Genomic DNA, 19,116 nt, shown 5'->3' on the forward strand with positions numbered 1-19,116 from the left:
CCAGAAGACAAAAGAAACACCTTTTAACAGAAGCACATCAGGTTTACATTCACTACTGAGAACATTTATAATTCTGAATTCACCAAATGATCAAGAGATAGTCTTTTCATGGCAGAGAGAACAGCAGTACACCTGCTTTGTCTGGCTTCAGCTCCAACACTGAAAATGAAAGCAAAAAGACAGACACACCCAAGCTTTTCTCAAAGTGAAACTAAAAAGCAGAGCCAGAGCTCAGCTCCACCCACACTCTGACATCACTGCAGTAACATGAGCAGCCAAACATTTCTTTTTTAAAATTTAAATTTTTAAACATTTTTTTATTCTCCTTTTTCACATTTTCTCCCACATTTACACCCATCAACAATGAACAATAGTCAGCAAGATATGTCAATCCCCATAATAACAACGATCCCATCCGCCCACCAACCCCCAAACCTCAGCCCACATGTTTACATAAACAAATGACAAAAAGGAATCAGGGATTACCCATAGTCACCCTTAATCTACACAGCCCCCCTCCCCCCCCACCCCCCCACCCACCCCCCCAACTAATGTTCGATTTATCCAGTTCTTGAAAATGCATAATAAATAGTGCCCATGACTTGTAGAACCCCTCCGAGCTTCCCCTCAGTTCGAACTTAACCTTCTCAAGGATCAAGTATTCCAACAGGTCCCCCTGCCACGCCAGGGCACTGGGTGGAGAGGCTGCTCTCCATCCCAGCAGGATCCGCCTTCGGGCAATCAACGAGACGAAGGCTATGATATCTGCCTCCGCTCCCGTTTCCAACCCTGGCTGGTCCGACACCCCGAATATGGCCTCCTGGGGACCCGGGTCCAGTTTCACACGCACCACCTTGGAAATTACCCTAAACACCTCCTTCCAGTACTCCCCTAGCTTTGGACAGGACCAAAACATATGAACATGATTCGCGGGCCCCCCCCCCCCCCCCCGCAACGCTCACACACATCCTCTACTCCTTCAAAAAATCGGCTCATCCTCGCCCTCGTGAGGTGCGCTCTATATACCACCTTCAGCTGTATCAGCCCCAACCTCGCACATGAGGTGGAGGCATTCACTCTCCGGAGCACCTCACACCAGACCCCCCTCCTCTATAACCTCTCCCAACTCTTCCTCCCACTTTGCTTTGATCCCTTCCAGTGGTGCCTTATCCTCTTCCAGAATAGCTCCGTACACCGCTGACACTGCCCCCTTCTCCAGTCCCCTTGTCGTCAACACCTCCTCCAGCAATGTGGAGGCCGTTTCCTCTGGGAAGCTCTGTATCTCCTTCCTGGCAAAATCCCGAACCTGCATGTACCTAAACACTTCTCCCTGCTCCAGCCCATACTTCGTTTCCAGCTCCCTCAATCCTGCAAACCGACCCCGAAGAAACAAATCTTTTAGCGTCTTAATCCCCCTCTCTTCCCATTTCCGAAAACTTCCATCCCACCTCCCTGGCTCAAATCTGTGGTTACCCAAATCGGCATTTCCCTTGACCCTAAACCCAACCCGAAGTGTTGGCGAAACTGCCTCCAGATTTTCAATGAAGCTATTATTACCGGACTCCCTGAATATTTCCCCGGAGCTATCGGGAGCCAAACATTTCTTAAAGCGACATTCTCATGACACTTTGAGTTTGACACTTATTCTGAATAGCAAACATACATGTAAGAATTAAACTACACTCACTAACACTATCTCTGTCTACTAACTATCACAATTATATCTTAACTAACTCTGCAATTCACTATGAATCTTATCATTGTCAGCTCAAAATCTAGTCTCCTCCACAAGTTCAAGAGCCAGTCCCTTAGCTCCCTCTAGTGGCTAGGCTTAACATGACATTAACTCTTCACATGCTGTACATTTGTATAATGTCACAATTCTATGTTTTTAAAAAATATATATTTTATTGAAGTTTTTCAAACAAAAATTTTCCATTTTTACAACTTAATAATAATAAAATGTACATTAACCGTTATTTAAATAATATATTAAACTAACAACAAATGAGAAAAAAGTATTACACAAGAAGCAATTATCCACAACTAGCCTAAAGAGAGCAAGAAAAACAAAAAAAAAACACAAAATAACCCCCCCCCTCCCCCCTGGGTTGCTGCTGCTGTCCTGTTTTTCCATTATGGTTCCGCGAGATAGTCAAGAAACGGTTTCCACCGCCTGGTGAACCCCTGAGCCGATCCTCTTAACGCATATTTTATTCGCTCCAGTCTTATGAACCCTGCCATGTCGTTTATCCAGGCCTCCACGCCCGGGGGCTTCGCTTCTTTCCACATAAGTAGAATCCTTCGCCGGGCTACCAGGGACGCAAAGGCCAAAACGTCGGCCTCTTTCGCCTCCTGCACTCCCGGTTCTTCTGCAACCCCAAATATAGCTAACCCCCAGCTTGGTTTGACCCGGACCCCCACCACCTTTGAGACCACTCTTGCCACACCCTCCCAGAACACATGTAGTGCCGGACACGACCAGAACATGTGGGTGTGGTTCGCCGAGCTTCCCGAGCACCTCCCACACCTATCCTCCACCCCAAAAAACCTGCTCAGTCTTGCTCCCGTCATATGTGCCCTGTGTAGAACCTTAAATTGAATCAGGCTAAGCCTGGCACATGAGGACAAGGAATTTACCCTGCTTAGGGCATCTGCCCACAGCCCCATCTCAATCTCTTCCCCCAGCTCCTCTTCCCATTTTCCCTTCAGCTCCTCTACCATCGTCTCCCCCTCGTCTCTCATCTCCCTGTATATTTCCGACACTTTACCTTCTCCAACCCATGCCCCCGAAATCACTCTATCCTGGATCCCTTGCATCGGGAGCTGCGGAAATTCCCTCACCTGTTGCCTCGTAAATGCCCTCACTTGCATGTATCGGAAAGCATTCCCTGGTGGCAACTTATATTTTTCTTCCAGTGCTCCCAAACTCGCAAACATCCCGTCTACAAACAGGTCCTTCAGCTTCCTAATTCCTGCTCGCTGCCAACATTGAAATCCCCCATCTATCCTCCCCGGGACGAACCTGTGGTTATTCCTTATCGGGGACCACACCGAGGCACCCGTCACTCCCCTGTGTCGTCTCCACTGCCCCCAGATCTTCAAGGTCGCCACCACCACTGGGTTTGTCGTGTACCTTTTCGGGGAGAATGGTAGCGGCTCCATCGCTAGCGCTTTCAGGCTTGTTCCCTTACAGGACGCCAGCTCCAGCCTTTTCCACGCCGCACCTTCCTCTTCCCTCATCCACTTACGGACCATCGACACATTGGCGGCCCAATAGTAGTCACTCAGACTCGGCAGTGCCAATCCCCCTCTGTCCCTACTGCGCTGCAGGAACCCCCTCTTTACCCTCGGGGTCTTTCCCGCCCATACAAAGCTCGTAATGCTCCCATCTATTTTTTTTTAAAAAGGCCTTAGTAATCAGGACGGGGAGGCACTGAAACACGAAAAGAAACCTCGGGAGGACCACCATCTTGACCGCCTGTACTCTGCCCGCCAATGACAGGGGCATCATATCCCACCTCTTAAAGTCCTCCTCCATCTGTTCTACCAGTCGCGTCAGGTTAAGTTTGTGTAGGGTTCCCCAGTTCCTGGCCACCTGAATCCTCAGGTATCGAAAATTCCCTGTCATTCTCCTCAGCGGCAGAGCATCTATCCCCCTGCCCTGTTCCCCGGGCATCACAAAAAGTTCGCTCTTTCCCATATTTAATTTATATCCTGAGAACTCTCCAAACTCCCTGAGTATCTGCATTACCTCTGGCATCCCCTCTACTGGGTCCGCCACATATAGCAGTAAATCGTCTGCATATAGTGACACTCGATGTTCCTCCTCCCCTCTAAGCGCCCCCCTCCACTTCTTAGAGTCCCTCAGCGCTATGGCCAATGGCTCAATTGCCAACGCGAACAGTAACGGGGACAGGGGGCACCCCTGTCTTGTACCCCTATGTAATCGGAAGTAACCCGATCTTTGCCTATTTGTAACAACGCTTGCCACCGGGGCCCCGTACAGGAGTCTAACCCATCTAATGAACCCCTCCCCGAACCCAAATCTCTCCAGCACCTCCCACAAATAGTCCCACTCCACTCTATCGGATGCCTTCTCTGCATCCATCGCCACCACTATCTCTGCCTCCCCCTCTGGTGGGGGCATCATCATCACCCCCAGCAACCTTCGTATATTGGCGTTCAGTTGTCTCCCTTTAACAAACCCTGTCTGGTCATCATGTACCACCCCTGGGACGCACTCCTCTATCCTTGTCGCCATCACTTTGGCCAGCAGGTTGGCATCTACGTTTAAGAGGGAGATGGGCCTGTATGACCCGCACTGCAGCGGGTCTTTGTCTTGTTTCAGAATTAACGCTATCGTCGCCTCCGACATTGTCGGGGGTAGTGTCCCCCTTTCCTTAGCCTCATTGAAGGTTCTCGCCAGAAGTGGGGCCAGCAGGTCCATATAGTTCCTGTAAAATTCCACCGGGAACCCATCTGGTCCCAGGGCATTCCCTGCTTGCATATTCCCAATTCCTTTGATCACCTCCTCCACCTCAATCTGCGCCCCAAGACCTGCCACCTCCTGCTCCTCCACCCTCGGGAACTCCAGCTGGTCCAAAAAGTGTATAATTCCCTCTTTCCCCTCCGGGGGTTGGGACTTATATAGCCTCTCATAAAATGTCTTGAACACCTCGTTCACTTTCCCTGCTCTCTGCTCCATCTTTCCCGTTTCGTCCCTAACTCCTCCGATCTCTCTCGCCGCCCCCCTCTTTCGAAGTTGTTGGGCCAGCAGCCGGTTCGCCTTTTCCCCATATTCATATTGTATCCCCTGTGCCTTCCTCCACTGCGTCTCTGCCTTTCTCGTGGTCAGCAGGTCAAACTCCGTCTGTAGTCTTCGTCTTTCCCTGTATAGCCCTTCCTCCGGGGCCTCTGCATACTGCCTATCCACCCTCAGAATTTCCCCAACCAATCTCTCTCTTTCTTTACCCTCTTGTTTCCCCCTGTGGGCTCTAATGGAAATCAGCTCTCCTCTAACCACCGCCTTCAGCGCTTCCCATACTACCCCCACCTGGACCTCCCCACCGTCATTGACCTCCAGGTATCTTTCGATGCATCCCCTCACCCTTCCGCATACCCCCTCGTCCGCCAGTAATCCCATGTCTAATCTCCAAAGTGGGCGCTGTTCCTTTTCCTCTCCTAGATCCAGATCCACCCAATGTGGGGCGTGATCTGAAACGGCTATAGCCGAGTACTCCGTTCCTGCCACTTTCGGGATCAGCGCCCTTCCCAAGACAAAAAAGTCTATCCGGGAGTATACTTTATGGACGTGGGAGAAGAAGGAAAACTCTTTCCCCATCGGTCTGGCAAATCTCCACGGATCTACCCCTCCCATCTGCTCCATAAATCCCTTAAGCACCTTGGCCGCTGCCGGCCTTCTCCCGGTTCTGGATCTGGACCGGTCCAGCCCTGGGTCCAGCACTGTGTTAAAATCCCCCCCCATTACCAAGGTTCCCGCCTCCAGGTCCGGGATACGTCCCAGCATTCGCTTCATGAATCCCGCGTCATCCCAGTTCGGGGCGTATACGTTCACCAGCACCACCGCCTCACCTTGCAATCTGCCACTCACCATCACGTACCTGCCCCCACTATCCACCCCTATGTTCTTAGCCTCGAACGATACCCGTTTCCCCACCAGTATTGCCACCCCTCTGCACAATTCTATGTTAACGGCACTTTCCACATGCAAGTGGCCAGTGTGTGCAGGTAAGATATGAAGGGATATAATCCCCTGCTTGACAAAGAGATGGCCAAAAGGCCACTTGTTGCACTGTCCCGTTAGATAATTGTTGCCTTCTTCTCCCAGGCCAGAGGACGAGCCCGAGCTGAGAACAGCACTTACTCAGTGGTTGCTCAACAAGGCGGGAGAGAGATCCAACGGGAATTTACAAACGAGTACCGCGAGGACCTTATGAAACGTGCAATAGAGGCCGTGCAAGAAATGCCACAACATGAATACCGTATAAAGGTATGGCGCTTGAATGATTTTGCGCAAACTTTGGACTATTTTGGAACAGCAATGTAACGGGGCGAATGTTGCGACAATTTGAGGCACTTGACAATTCTGTCTAGCCCAGCAATACAATTTACAATCTCTTGCTTCAGATCATTATACAACGCGGAGCGGTGGGCCCTGAGCAGTGAGTGAATGACTTTGCTGTGTTGTTGGGTAAAGATATTGACATTTTGGAGACTTTGAAGACCAGTGAAGCCAGGAAAGGTGGTGTGGTTTAGGAAGATAAATATTATGAAGCAGTGGATTTGCCATTGCTCGTGAGTACCCTGGGGCCTGGAGTGCGATGTTTTAAGTATCTGACCTGCATCTTTTGTTACTCTGCCTCTCCCATTGCTTCTTCCTAATGCTCACTAGCAGCAAACTCCATGATGTGCTTGCTTGTTCTGGTGCTTGCAAATTTGAACAAAGGAGTTCCACGGAAGCAGCCGTGTGTACCATCTACAAGATGCACTGCAGGAATTCACTGTGGTTCCTTAGGTAGCACCTTCCAAACCACGCCCACTACTATCTAGAAGCACAACAGATACCTGGGAACTCCATCACCTGGAGGTTCCCCTTCAAGTCACTTCCCATCCTGACTTGGAAATATATCGCTGTTCCTTCACTGTCATTGGGTCAAAATCCAGGAACTCCCTCCCTAACAGCACTGTGGGTGTACCTACACCTCAGGGACTGCAGTGGCTTAGGAAGACAGCTCACCATCACCTTCTCGAGCATCTTGGGATGAGCAATAAAAGCTGGCCTAGCCAGTGAGTCCCACATCCCGTAAAAATGAATTAAAAAAGAATTACAAGGATGATATGAGAATTGCATGGAAATTCCTATCAGGAAAGGTTCGCAAGCTGGGTCTCTTTCTTAAAAAAAGGAGGCTGAAAGGTTACTTAATAGAGGTTGTTAAAATTATGTCAGGTTTTGATGGAGGGGATACAGAGACTACGTTTCCTCTTGTTGGGAAGTTTCTAACTAGAGGCCGTCAATATAAATTAATCATAAAGAAATCCAATTGGAAATTGGTAAGAAACCTGGGGCGGGATTCTCCGCAATCGGCGCGATGTCCGCCGACCGGCTCCAAAAACGGCGCGAATCAGTCCGGCATCGCTCGCCCCCAAAGGTGCGGAATCCTCCGCATCTTGAGGAGCCGAGCGCTAACCTTGAGGGACTAGGCCCGCGCCGGACTGATTTCCGCCCCGCCAGCTGGCGGGAAAGGCCTTTGGTGCCCCGCCAAGTGGCGCGAAACTGACACCAGAACCCCTCTTCCATACCCTCTCCCAGCTTGATGCAATGGAAAATTGATGGTGGCTACTTGCCTTTCCTTTTGTCAAGTGTTAAACATGGAAACAGGTAGTCTGGAAACTTCATAATCTTTAGTTGTTGTCCCATCCTTAAACAACAAGATGTGTGAATTCCACAAATTGCTGTGAGATACCCTCACCTATCTTCATATTTAATTCAATAGTCGCCGGAGACTTCATTCTGTCCATAGTCTGAATGCCAAAAGTCACATGACTTGTGGCAGCCATTTTAACAACTTGTTGTGTACACTTTTTAAAAGCATTTAGTAGAAGTTCATAATATAACATGCCTGTACTGGGCATAATACCTGTTTCTGTTGCGTAATTCTAGTCACTGCAGTGACAGAAAAGGCTTGAACACCTGGCTGGGAAGTCAAATCGCTGCCACTTTAACCAAAAGTTTTTGCTCTGCTTTAGATTCGAGAGCTCCAAATGGAAGGCATCATCAGCCGGAAAGTAAAAGAGAAGAAACATAACGCGACAAAGGCGGAAAACCATCCGAAAGACGTGAGGTTATTTTGCCGGGACTGCAATGAGGCAGTAGCCCATGCTAGTGACATTCGAATCATTGAGGGCATGCATTATGTTAATGTAAATCCGAACTTCCGGTAAGTGCGCAGATACATCTTTCTGCCGCTTAACATTGGGCGGGATTCCCCGCCGGGTTGGAGAATCGCTGGGGGGGCGGCGTGAATCCTGCCCCCCCTGGCAGCCGAATTCTCCGGCGCCGGGAATTTGGCAAGGGCGGGAATCGCGCAGCGCCTGTCGGGGGCCGTTGGCAGCGGCCCACCGGCGATTCTCCGGCCCGCGGTGGGCCGAGTGGCCACCCCTTTTCCGCGGGTCCCGAGGGCGGCCTCCGGGGTTCTCGGTGGGGCGCGGGGGGATCTGGCCCCGGGGGGTGCCCCCATGGTGGCCTGGCCCGCGATCGGAGCCCACCGATCCGCGGGTGGGCCTGTGCCTTGGGGGCACTCTATTCCTCCGCGCCGGCCGGTGTAACGGTCCGCCATGGGCGACGCGGAGATGAACCTGCTGGCGCTCCCGCGCATGCGCCAAATCGCGCCGGCCGGCGGAAGCCCTTCGGCGCCGTTTGGCGTGGCGCCAAGCCCCTTCTGCGACGGCCGGCGCGGCAAAAACCACTCCGGCGCCGGCCTAGCCCTGAAGGTGCGGAGGTGCCACTACTTCGCGGCACAGTTGCCTGCCCTGCCGTTTTCCGAAGAATCTCGCCCATTGTGTCTCAACATCTTCACCCCATCTGGTGTGTTTGCGCACTGTGCCAGAATGGCAAACATCCTCTAGTGTAAAAACAGAAAATACAGCTACCAGACCCTGCACCCGGGAAGCTTGGGACTAGGCATGTGCCAGATAGGGGGATGTTCCGGATTTTGGATCCTGGGTTGGGGAGTTGGGGAGGAATAGGATAATTTAATGCCTTCCCTGCTCAAAGAAAGGAAGGGATGAGGTGCGAACCAGACCAGTTTCCACAATTAATCACAGAGCTAAATAGCAGGGGATCCATGCACCACGAGCTGATCAGCAATGCCCGATGGGGATTGTAGTTTCCAGGGCAGGACGTGGTATTCGGGTCCTGCCAGTTTTTGGGATGTCAGAAACGCTGTCCTGTATTTGGACTGAAAAAACCCAGCAGGTCAGGGAGAGTGAAACAGAGTTAACCTTCAGATCTGTGACTTGATATCAGAACTGAGAAGTTCAAAATCTAATAGGTTTTACGCGAGGCCAAGTTCGGAAGAAGAAAGAGGAGAGGGAAGGTCGGTGATCGGGTGGAGGGCAGGAGAGATGAAATGACAAACGTTTTCTTGCTGAAAAGCCCCCAAATTCGTCCAATCTATACACAGATTAAAATCACCCACGATTATTGCAGTAACTTTCCCCAAACTGTCATCACGTTGTTGATTAGGGTTAAATAGAAATGTTTGGCATGCTCACTTTTGCCTCCTTTGTTTTTCTAGTATTTACTACACGGTATCCGGGAATATATATTGTCCAAGACAATTTAAGGACTGGGAATTTGGCGGGTCAGTAAGCTGTCTAAAATGTGGTCAAGTACGTAAAATCCATTCAACTCTGCTTAAAGACCAACCAGTCAATGATATATCATGAGAGTTAAAGTGGATGACTGTAGTAACAATGTTAAAGTCAAGAAATCTGAAAATTAGAATGATTTAGAATGAGTGCGATTTGCAAACTATGGGCTGAATCTTGTACTCTTGCTGGAGGCAAGCTTGGGCCTGTAATTGGGTTGGAAGGAGAGTGTAATGCAATCCCGCCACCTTCCCTCTTTTCTCCAGAATGAAGTTCTGGTCGGGAAGGCCCAGAGTCAACCTTCCTGTGCCTTCACCTGCTTAGGCCCTTAAATGGCTAATTAATGATCACCTAAGGGCATCATCCAGCCAACCCTGTTCCTAACCCATCGTAGGCAAGCCTGTTGCCAAGTGGTGTTTATGGCAGCTGAAACAGTGCAGCCGCCTTGTCACTCCGTGGGGAAGGCTTGGTCCCTCAATCAAAGGCACAGCGTCTGACCGAGGGTCTCGACGCTGGGAAAGGGGCCTGCTGAATTCCAGCCCCTGCACCCATCTCCTCGCAATCCACAACTCGTGAAACCCTCCCCACAATACTTACCTGTTGCCTGGGATGCGGAGGCTCTGGTGCCTGTTCGACAGGGAGCCACGTCCTCCCCAGTGGCGCTACCGAGCCTCTGATTGGCCGGTAGCTCTCGGTGGGCGAGACTTCCACGCCCAGGGTCTTGAATCCAGACGAAAGCCTGCTGCTGCTGCCACCTTATTCATCTGTGATAATATCCCCTGGTGGCGGGAACATGTTGGGCTCCCCTCCTGATGCCTCCCCTTTACGACCCGTCCCACCAACCAGCCCACCTCCAAAGGGCTCGTAAAGTGCGATGTAAAATCTGCATTTAAAATTCCAAGTGTGATTCTGGATGCTTGACTTAGGAGGGCTGCATGCATATTTGTTAGGTGCTCACAACGCACAGAGAGCTGGCACAGACATGACGGGAAAGATGGCCTCTTGAAACCATTCAATGGATCGGATTTTCAGCCTTGCCCGCTGCTAGGATAGCCAAGTCCCGCTGAAAGCCAGTGGACTTTCGACTGCCCTCCCACATCCCCCACAGCAGTGCTGGAAAACCCCAGGCAGTGATTCTAAAATCAGTTGCGAGACTCCCATTGCCAGATACTCATCGGCAGTCCACTGCTCATTTGGGTGATCTATTGCACCCGAACAAAGTCTACTTTGAAATGCTGTTTGATTAATCCTGTGCCTGCACTTCTCCCTACAGGCCTGGGGAATGGAGATGATCTACAAGTCCGTCCCCCTTCCCAGTATATCCATCAAGAATTTTGTGGTCGAGTTGCCGAGTGGAAGGAGCACATTCAAGAAGTGGAAAAGTGTCCCTTGTAAGATGGAAGAGTTCAACTATGTAGAATTTTGTGAAGACAACCTTCCAGATCTCTTTTAAACTGAATGCTGGCTTTTAATCATACATTAAATCTCCATACATTACCAGCAGCACGGTGGCGCACTGGGTTAGCACTGCAGCCTCACGGCGCCGAGGTCCCAGGTTCGATACCGGCTCTGGGTCACTGTCCATGTGGAGTTTGCACATTCTCCCCATGTTTGCGTAGGTTTTCAGCCCCACAACCCAAAGATGTGCAGGCTAGGCGGATTAGCCACGCTAAATTGCCCCTTAATTGGAAAAAAAATGAATTGGGTACACTAAATTAAAAAAAGAACTCCATCCATTTAGCCACAATCAGGAGATGATTGGGGGATGAATTTACACATTCCAGTTTGCAACCACAAGAAAACTCTCACAGAAATGAAATACATAATCATTTTAGGTAGTGATATAGATCCTGATCCTCCCCCCCCCCCCCCCATCTTTCCGAAGGCGAGTTAAGGGAGGGAGTGAATAGCATTATTTAGAGTGAAGATCAACTGTAGCTTCCAGAGCAATTACTGAATTTTTGGAATGAAATCTAAAAATAAAATTGCTTTTCTTTCCTGCTGTGGCTGAGGGAGACCCCTCAGTGTCCTGAAGATGTTGCGCTGGGCAGCCGCTTTCAAACTGTAGCTTTGGCGTCAAGTCAATGACTTTGCAGAACAGTCAAACCATCCCTGCTGCTTGTGTTACTACCACAGCCGCGAGGCAGTGTAATTAACTCCAGTAGAATTTAATATATCTTAAATGGTTAGGCACTTAATTATCACTGAATTGTCCACACAACACAGCATGTTTGAGTACTTAACATTCAACGCCATTGAAGAGTCAGTTTGAGCAATTTTTGCACTTCTCGAATTATTGTTTGACGGTTTCAGGTGGAAAATGTGTTTGCCATCGAAACTGCTGTGGTTAATATGTCACTCATTATTCCAATTTTGATCTTGCAAACCATTTTCCAAGCGCATTGAAGCTACCTTGTCATTGGGTAAGGTCTACCGACATTCAAGATCTCAATGCACCAATGGCCAGTGATAAAGTCAGCAAATGTCTCTTCTTCTTTGCTCAGAGTGTTCGAAGGACACTATATCCTCTGATTCGGTCCTCCTGTTGTGCTTTTGGGAACGGCATATTCGCACATTCACTGGAGTTCCACTTTGGGAGAGAATTTCCTGGCAGTTCCCACTGGCGGGTGCACAAAACGAGAAACTCCGCTCCTGATCCCACCGCCGGCCAATGACAGGCCGCCTCTGCCGCCGTGAAACCCGTGGCAGGAGGCGCGGAAAATCCCGCCCACTTTGTGCGGGTTTCTCCATTGTTGACAAGGCTGGTGACCGATCGGCGTATGCCCCACGATGAATTCCTGATGCACTTTATATTGTTGTACTAAACGGTTAACTTTCCTATTTTCTGTCATGTCTAACTTTATCATGCTACTGTATTAAAAATAATCTGTGTACACAGTTCCTATCTGCAAAAACTTGTTTCTTCTCTTCAATATTTGAAATCAATGTTTATGATGAGAATCCCGTACTTTGACAGCAATGGGCTGGTAAAGCTCAGGCCTCCGTCTAACGATGGCACCACGGCACGCTCTCTGCCTGTCCTACCCTCCCTGCGGTTTAGGTTTCAACCAAATAGCGATGAGTCTCTTCTGTCTTTTTCACTCCCTTTAATGTTTGCGTAAGTTCTCCATATTTGGAATCACTTTTTCAGCTCGTGTGATGGACGTTCAACATCATGGACCCGTTTTGGGAGACTATGTTCTCCTACCGGAGCTGAATCGCTTTGTCTGAATCGTGCCTCGAGCGGAGCCCACAAATGATTCACTCTCGCCAGCCATGCAAATTTACGCATGGCGGGCTGGCAAGTAATTTTGTCGCAAATCCTGCTATCGGGCTGCCATTTTGAGTGGGCGGCACGATAGCAAGGTCCGGCGGCTGGTCCCTTTCCCCCCCACAAATGTGTTAGTTCACCCCCCCCCCTTCCACAGCATGCATGCATGAGGGTGACCCAACCTTCACCGTCCTCCCATCAGAACCCACCATCAGGCTCCCCCGTCAGGTACCCTATATTAGAGATTACCCCAAATATCAGTGATCCCCCATGTCAGAGACCCCAGATCAGAAACCCCCCAGGACAGAGAACCCCCATTTCAAAGACCCCCATAGCTGAGAACCCCCCCCCCATATCAGAGATCCACATAACAGAGATCCCCATACCAGAGAACATCCCATATGAGACCCACCATATCCGAGAGCCCATCATATCGGAGAACTCCCCACCAGAGACCCCCATAACAGAGAAACCCCTCACAACAGAGCCCTCCATAACAGAAATCCCCCCCCCCGCCGCATTAGTCCCCCCGCGTAGAAGCTAAAGAATATTCCATGCAGAAACACTGCTTTTTCATTCACCTGTCCCTTACAATTGCTACTTCAGCAGATATCTAGAAAGCAGCTGCTGTGACTTCATAGAAAGACCCTTTGATCTGCAAGGCTTCCATTCATTTTCAAAGGGAAATAGCTTTTAGTGGGCTGTAACTGACAGCTTCCAAACAGTCAGGTGCCTGGATAATTTATTTTATTTTCCCTTCATGCTATGAAGCGGGCAGCAATGTTTATAAACATCTAGCTATGATTGACGGGTCCTGACCACATCGAAAGCAGTTAAGTGTTTTCTGCTGAAAAAAGGAAGAAGTGAAAACACTTCACTCATAGATTCTTCTACATTTGTGTCCCTCAGGTTAGCAACTTTTATTTAATCTGAAACCCTGAACTCCATTGGGCTCCTGATGTTAAAATAGTTTGGACACTGCCTCATGAGATTTATTAGTAACTTGACAATATATTCTCTATTCAAATAGGTTACCCTCCGCACATAGTAGAAACACACATTGCGAGTAATTCCTGACAGCTAATAGCAGGAAACCATTACATGCTTAACAAGACTATTTACTGTCCACCAGACTGAGACATTGAAATTTCACCGGAATTAAAATTTGGGAGAGATTGTGCTGGAATGAGCTGCACCTCAGCCTTCCCCCACCCGTGTGAGGGCAGGGATTTGGGCTGCTATATGAGGCTTCGGCTGATGCAGCTCCGCAAGTGGCCACGTGACGACGTAGATTATCACGGCCATGATAACCTCGCATCAACTGAGATTGACGAAAAATGACGTCAAAATTGGTTGGGTGGGTCAGAGGGGATAAGACAAGGGGCCTAGGTGGGGTGCTCTTTCAGAGGGTCGGTGCAAACTCGATGGGCTGAATGGCCTTGTAGGAATTTTTTTAAATTATAAATTTAGAGTACCCAATTAATTTTTTCCAATTAAGAAAATTTAGCGTGGCCAATCCACCTACCCTGCACATCTTTTTGGTTGTGGGGGTGAAACCCACGCAAACACGGGGAGAATGTGCAAACTCCACACGGACAGTGACCCAGAGCCGGGATCGAACCTGGGACCTCGGCGCCGTGAGGCAGCAGGGCTAACCCACTGCACCACCGTGCTGCCTTTTGTAGGAATTTTATGAAAGTGCCTGACTCAGAATCGCTGCAACAGATGCTCTACCCAGACCAATACCATGGAGTCTGTATGGGGGTCAAAGGAAACATTTCAAAGCCAACCTGAAAGCCTCTATGAAGCTTGCTTGCTTTGACCACACGGTTACAGAAACGTGGTGCCCAAGCCTCATGCCGATTGTACCAAAGCTGAGCAGCTGGTGGAGACCTTTATTGTTGGTTCTATAGCGGGTCTGGTTTCTGTTTGTGTTGACTCAATGGCGCTCATTGCAAGTGAAAGAAGGATACGCCCCTCATTAGCACCCTCTGGAAGCACGGGAAAGCTGTGCACTTACACCATCAAAAATGGTGCCAAGACGTTCCAATCAAGGAGAGCAACCACCAAGAGAGAGAACGATAAGAGAGGCGGAAAGAGATGGCAGCAGCTTGAGCCAACAGTCTATCACCATCTTTACTGGCTGGCAACTGGTGTCCTCGCTGGAGGAGAGCCTGTCAGGCAAAGATAAGGTTCAGAAACAATTTGCAGGCCCAATAATGGTATCTCACTGAAACCCAACCATCGAGGAAGAATCAATCTCCACATGTGGGAGTGCTGATGGGGATGGTGATTTGATGGCGTCTCAGGGTCAGCTGATGTGATCTGACTGACTCTCCACGTTTCCATGTGAAGGAGAGTTTGGTCTTTGGCTTTTCCTTGACAGATCCCAAGGAATTGATAGAATGGCAGATGAGTACAATGCAGGCGGAGGCTAGATGGTCAGATAGTTGCAGCTCTCTGAAGAAACTGTTCACTCCAGTCCCATTTGCTTGCTGTTTCCCCTCATCCTCCATTTACAAATCTGAAGAGGATGAAAGTATGGAATGGAAGCCAAGGCATTTAAAAGGCATCATAACCAAGGTGTACAAACGTACAAAACAGGAACAGACGTAGGCCATTCAGCCCATCAAGCCTGTTCTGCCATTGAATAAGATCAGGGCTGTGATCTGTTTGTGTTTCTAATTCCACATTCCTGTCAATAACCTTTAGTTCCTTTGCCGAACAAGAAGCTATCTACTTCCGCCTTAAAAATATTCAGGCTGGCAGCCTGCAGTACCTGGCTCCTGCCAATGTCATTTCATATGATGAATGGGATATATCCAACTCAAAACACCCAACTCAACACTGCCCCAGTTTATTCACAGCTTTTCCAGGGAGCCTATTCAAGAGGAGGGGAGGAAAGAAAACGGTTCAGATATAACCTCAACACCTCATGGTGGCACTGTGGCACAGTGGTTAGCACTGTTGCCTCACAGCACCAGGGACCCGGGTTCAATTCCGGCCTTGGGTAACTGTCTGTCTGGAGTTTGTACTTCCCGTGTCTGCATGGGTTTCCTCCGGGCACTCCAGTTTCCTCCCACAGTTAGATGGTTTGGACATGCTAAATTGCCCCATAGTGCCCAAAGATGCGTAGGTTAGGTTACGGGGTTGGGATGGGGGAGTGGGTCTAGGGAGGACGCTCTTTCAGAGGGGCGGTGCAGTCTCGATGGGCCGAATGGCCTCCTTCTGCTTATAAAGATTCTGAAATTCTATACATGTCTGCTTTCTTAACAGCAGCACATGGGAAGCTGATGCCCGATGGTCTCAGTGTGCATGTACACCTCTAGTCTGTGTGTAAGGGATTCAGCGGCTTGTTAATAAGCAGGTGACAAATCTCCTGCTGTAGATCATTAACTCCAACAGCTGAAACTGAGCTTGGCGCCTACACCCCTCATGCTGCCAGTTTCATCAAGTGCTTCATATTCAAATTGCCTGGATGAACAGTAATTATTATCACACTTCCATTGGTTCTTTTTTAATTTGGATTTAATGGTGATCGCACCACATGTCCTTGGGTCAGGTGTGCATCAGCAGTATTTGCATTCTTAATATTATTCATTGCATTGCACATAGAATGACACACTTTGGAGAGATGTGAAAGTAATTGATTTCTGATGTCAAAACACAGCAGCGCTTGTTTCTCCAATGTCACTTGGTTGAGTCTTTCCTTTTGCTCAAGCGTTTTATTTTCAATTGCTGAGAGCAATTGAGTCTCTTTTGAGGTCAGTTTTTTAAGATAGATTTCCATCCTTTTCCTTATCCTTAATCCTTTTCTTTAATCTATAGTCATACATGTACATATATATTTTTTTATTACAATCGTGGACCAGACCCCAGCAGTTGCTTGAATACCAGACACAAACCTCAATATTCTATTTAATTTGTAAGACAGTGAGGAAAAGATATAATAATAATAATAATAATCCGCTCCAGGAGAGATTCCATGCCTAAATAGAGTTATTAAAACAAACTTTATTACTAGCAAAGTATTACTAACTTTAATACCACAAAGACAATAGTTTACAATTATCAGTTAAACAATGTGTTAACAGTACAATGAAACAATAACTCCTACCTGCTATCTTTATCCTGACTCAAACAACACCCATCTCTGGTCAAAAGCCACTTTTAAAAATAGTTAGCAGACCCATGAATACTTGCTTGATAGAGATGTCTTGGATACCCTGCTTTGAGAAAGGAATATCCTTCAGCAACCAGTTTGTAGATTCTTGCATGTCTCAAATACTGTTTAACCTCAGGGGAGGAGGTATGAATATGGGGAAAAGGCGAGTCGCCTGTTGGCTCATCAATTGCGAAAGAGGGCAGCAGCGAGGGAGATAGGAGGAATTAGAGACGAAAGGGGAGACACGGTGCGAAGGGCAGGAAAGATAAATGAGGTGTTCAAGACCTTCTATGAGGAACTGTATAGGTCTCAACCCCCAGAGGGAGAGGAGGGGATGCGGCAGTTCCTGGACCAATTGAGGTTCCCGAAAGTGAAGGAGCGGGGGGTGGTAGGCCTGGGGGCACCGATTGGGGTGGACGAGGTTATTAAGGGACTGGGAAGCATGCAAGCAGGGAAGGCCCCAGGACCAGACGGGTTCCCGGTGGAGTATTACAGAAAATATGTGGACTTGTTGGCCCCGTTGATGGTGAGGACGTTCAATGAGGCCAGGAAAGGGGGGACTCTACCCCCGACGATGTCGGAGGCGACGATATCGTTAATTTTGAAGAGGGATAAAGATCCGTTGCAGTGCGGGTCCTATAGACCCATTTCATTGTTGAACGTGGACGCCAAATTGTTGGCAAAGGTACTGGCATCGAGGATAGAGGACTGTGTCCCGGGGGTGGTGCACGAAGATCAGACAGGGTTCGTAAAAGGGAGACAACTGAATGTTAACGTGCGACGACTATTAGGGGTGATAATGATGCCCCCAGTGGAGGGGGAGGCAGAGATAGTGGCGGCAATGGACGCAGAGAAGGCATTTGATAGGGTGGAGTGGGAGTATTTATGGGAAGTGTTAAAGAGGTTTGGGTTTGGGAACGGGTTTATTAGCTGGGTTAGACTTCTTTATGGGGCTCCAACGGCAAGCGTAGTTACAGGTCGACATAGATCGGAGTATTTCCGACTATATAGGGGAACAAGACAGGGATGCCCGCTGTCTCCATTGTTGTTCGCGTTGGCAATTGAACCTCTGGCCATGGCGTTGAGAGACTCCAGGAAATGGAGAGGGGTGATTAGAGGGGGAGAAGAACACCGAGTCTCGTTATATGCGGATGACCTATTGTTATACGTGTCGGACCCAGCGGGGGGAATGATAGAGGTTATGCGAATTTTGAGGGGGTTCGGGGATTTCTCGGGGTATAGGCTAAACATGGGGAAGAGTGAATTATTTGTGATACATCCAGGGGACCAGAGTAGAGAGATAGAAGGCTTGCCTCTAAGGAAAGTGGAAAGAAACTTCCGATACCTGGGGATTCAGATCGCTAGGATTGGGGAACCTTGCACAGACTTAATCTGACACGGTTGGTAGAACAAATGGAGGAGGACTTCAAGAGGTGGGACATGCAGCCTCTATCGCTGGCGGGCAGGGTGCAAGCAATTAAGATGATGGTCCTCCCGAGGTTCTTATTTGTATTTCAATGTCTCCCTATACTAATCACTAAGACCTTTTTTAATAAAATAGACAGGAGCATCACGAGCTTCGTGTGGGCAGGGAAAGTTCCGAGAGTAAGGAGGGGGTTCCTTCAGCGTAGTAGGGACAGAGGAGGATTGGCACTACCGAACTTGGGCGATTACTATTGGGCCGCCAATGTGGCAATGATACGTAAATGGATGATGGAGGGTGAGGGAGCGGCGTGGGAAAGACTGGAGAGAAAGTCCTGTAAAGGGACGAGTTTAGAGGCGCTGGTGACGGCGCCGCTACCGATCTCACCTAAAAAGTTTACCACGAACCCGGTGGTGGCGGCAACATTGAATATCTGGGGACAGTGGAGGCGACAGAGAGGGGTGCGGGGAGCCCTGTTGGGGTCCCCAATCAGGAACAACCATAGGTTCGCCCCAGGAAGAATGGATGGAGGATTTCAGAGCTGGTTCCAGTTGGGAATTAGGAGGGTGGGAGATTTATTTATAGATGGAACTTTTGCGAGCTTGGGAGCATTGGAGGAAAAGTATAAGTTGCCCCGGGGAAATTTCTTGAGATATATGCAGGTGAGGGCATTTACTAGACAACAGGTGAGGGAATTTCCGTTGCTCCCGACACAGGGGATACAGGACAGGGTGCTTTCAGGGGTGTGGGTCGGAGAGGGCAAGGTGTCAGAGATTTACCGAGAGATGAGGGAAGAGGGGGAGGAGTCGGTGGGCGAACTAAAAGGAAAGTGGGAAGAAGAACTAGGGGAGGAGATAGAGGAGG

At 49.1% G+C, this 19,116-nt stretch overlaps 1 protein-coding gene across 1 annotated transcript in view; it reads left to right on the top strand.

Moving 5' to 3' along the window:
• The window catches only part of dhx58 (DEXH (Asp-Glu-X-His) box polypeptide 58), a 38,193-nt gene extending 25,885 nt beyond the window's left edge, over window positions 1–12,308 (top strand). Inside the window, exons 9-12 of the mRNA XM_072487336.1 lie at window positions 5,852–6,013; window positions 7,771–7,961; window positions 9,321–9,414; window positions 10,667–12,308. Of these exons, the coding sequence (XP_072343437.1) occupies window positions 5,852–6,013; window positions 7,771–7,961; window positions 9,321–9,414; window positions 10,667–10,846 (627 nt within the window). The 3' untranslated portion in view covers window positions 10,847–12,308. The remainder of the gene's footprint in view (window positions 1–5,851; window positions 6,014–7,770; window positions 7,962–9,320; window positions 9,415–10,666) is intronic.
• Window positions 12,309–19,116: the final 6,808 nt, after the last annotated feature.

This window comes from Scyliorhinus torazame, chromosome 21, assembly GCF_047496885.1.
Source record: "Scyliorhinus torazame isolate Kashiwa2021f chromosome 21, sScyTor2.1, whole genome shotgun sequence".
In the NCBI taxonomy this organism is placed as follows: domain Eukaryota; kingdom Metazoa; phylum Chordata; class Chondrichthyes; order Carcharhiniformes; family Scyliorhinidae; genus Scyliorhinus; species Scyliorhinus torazame.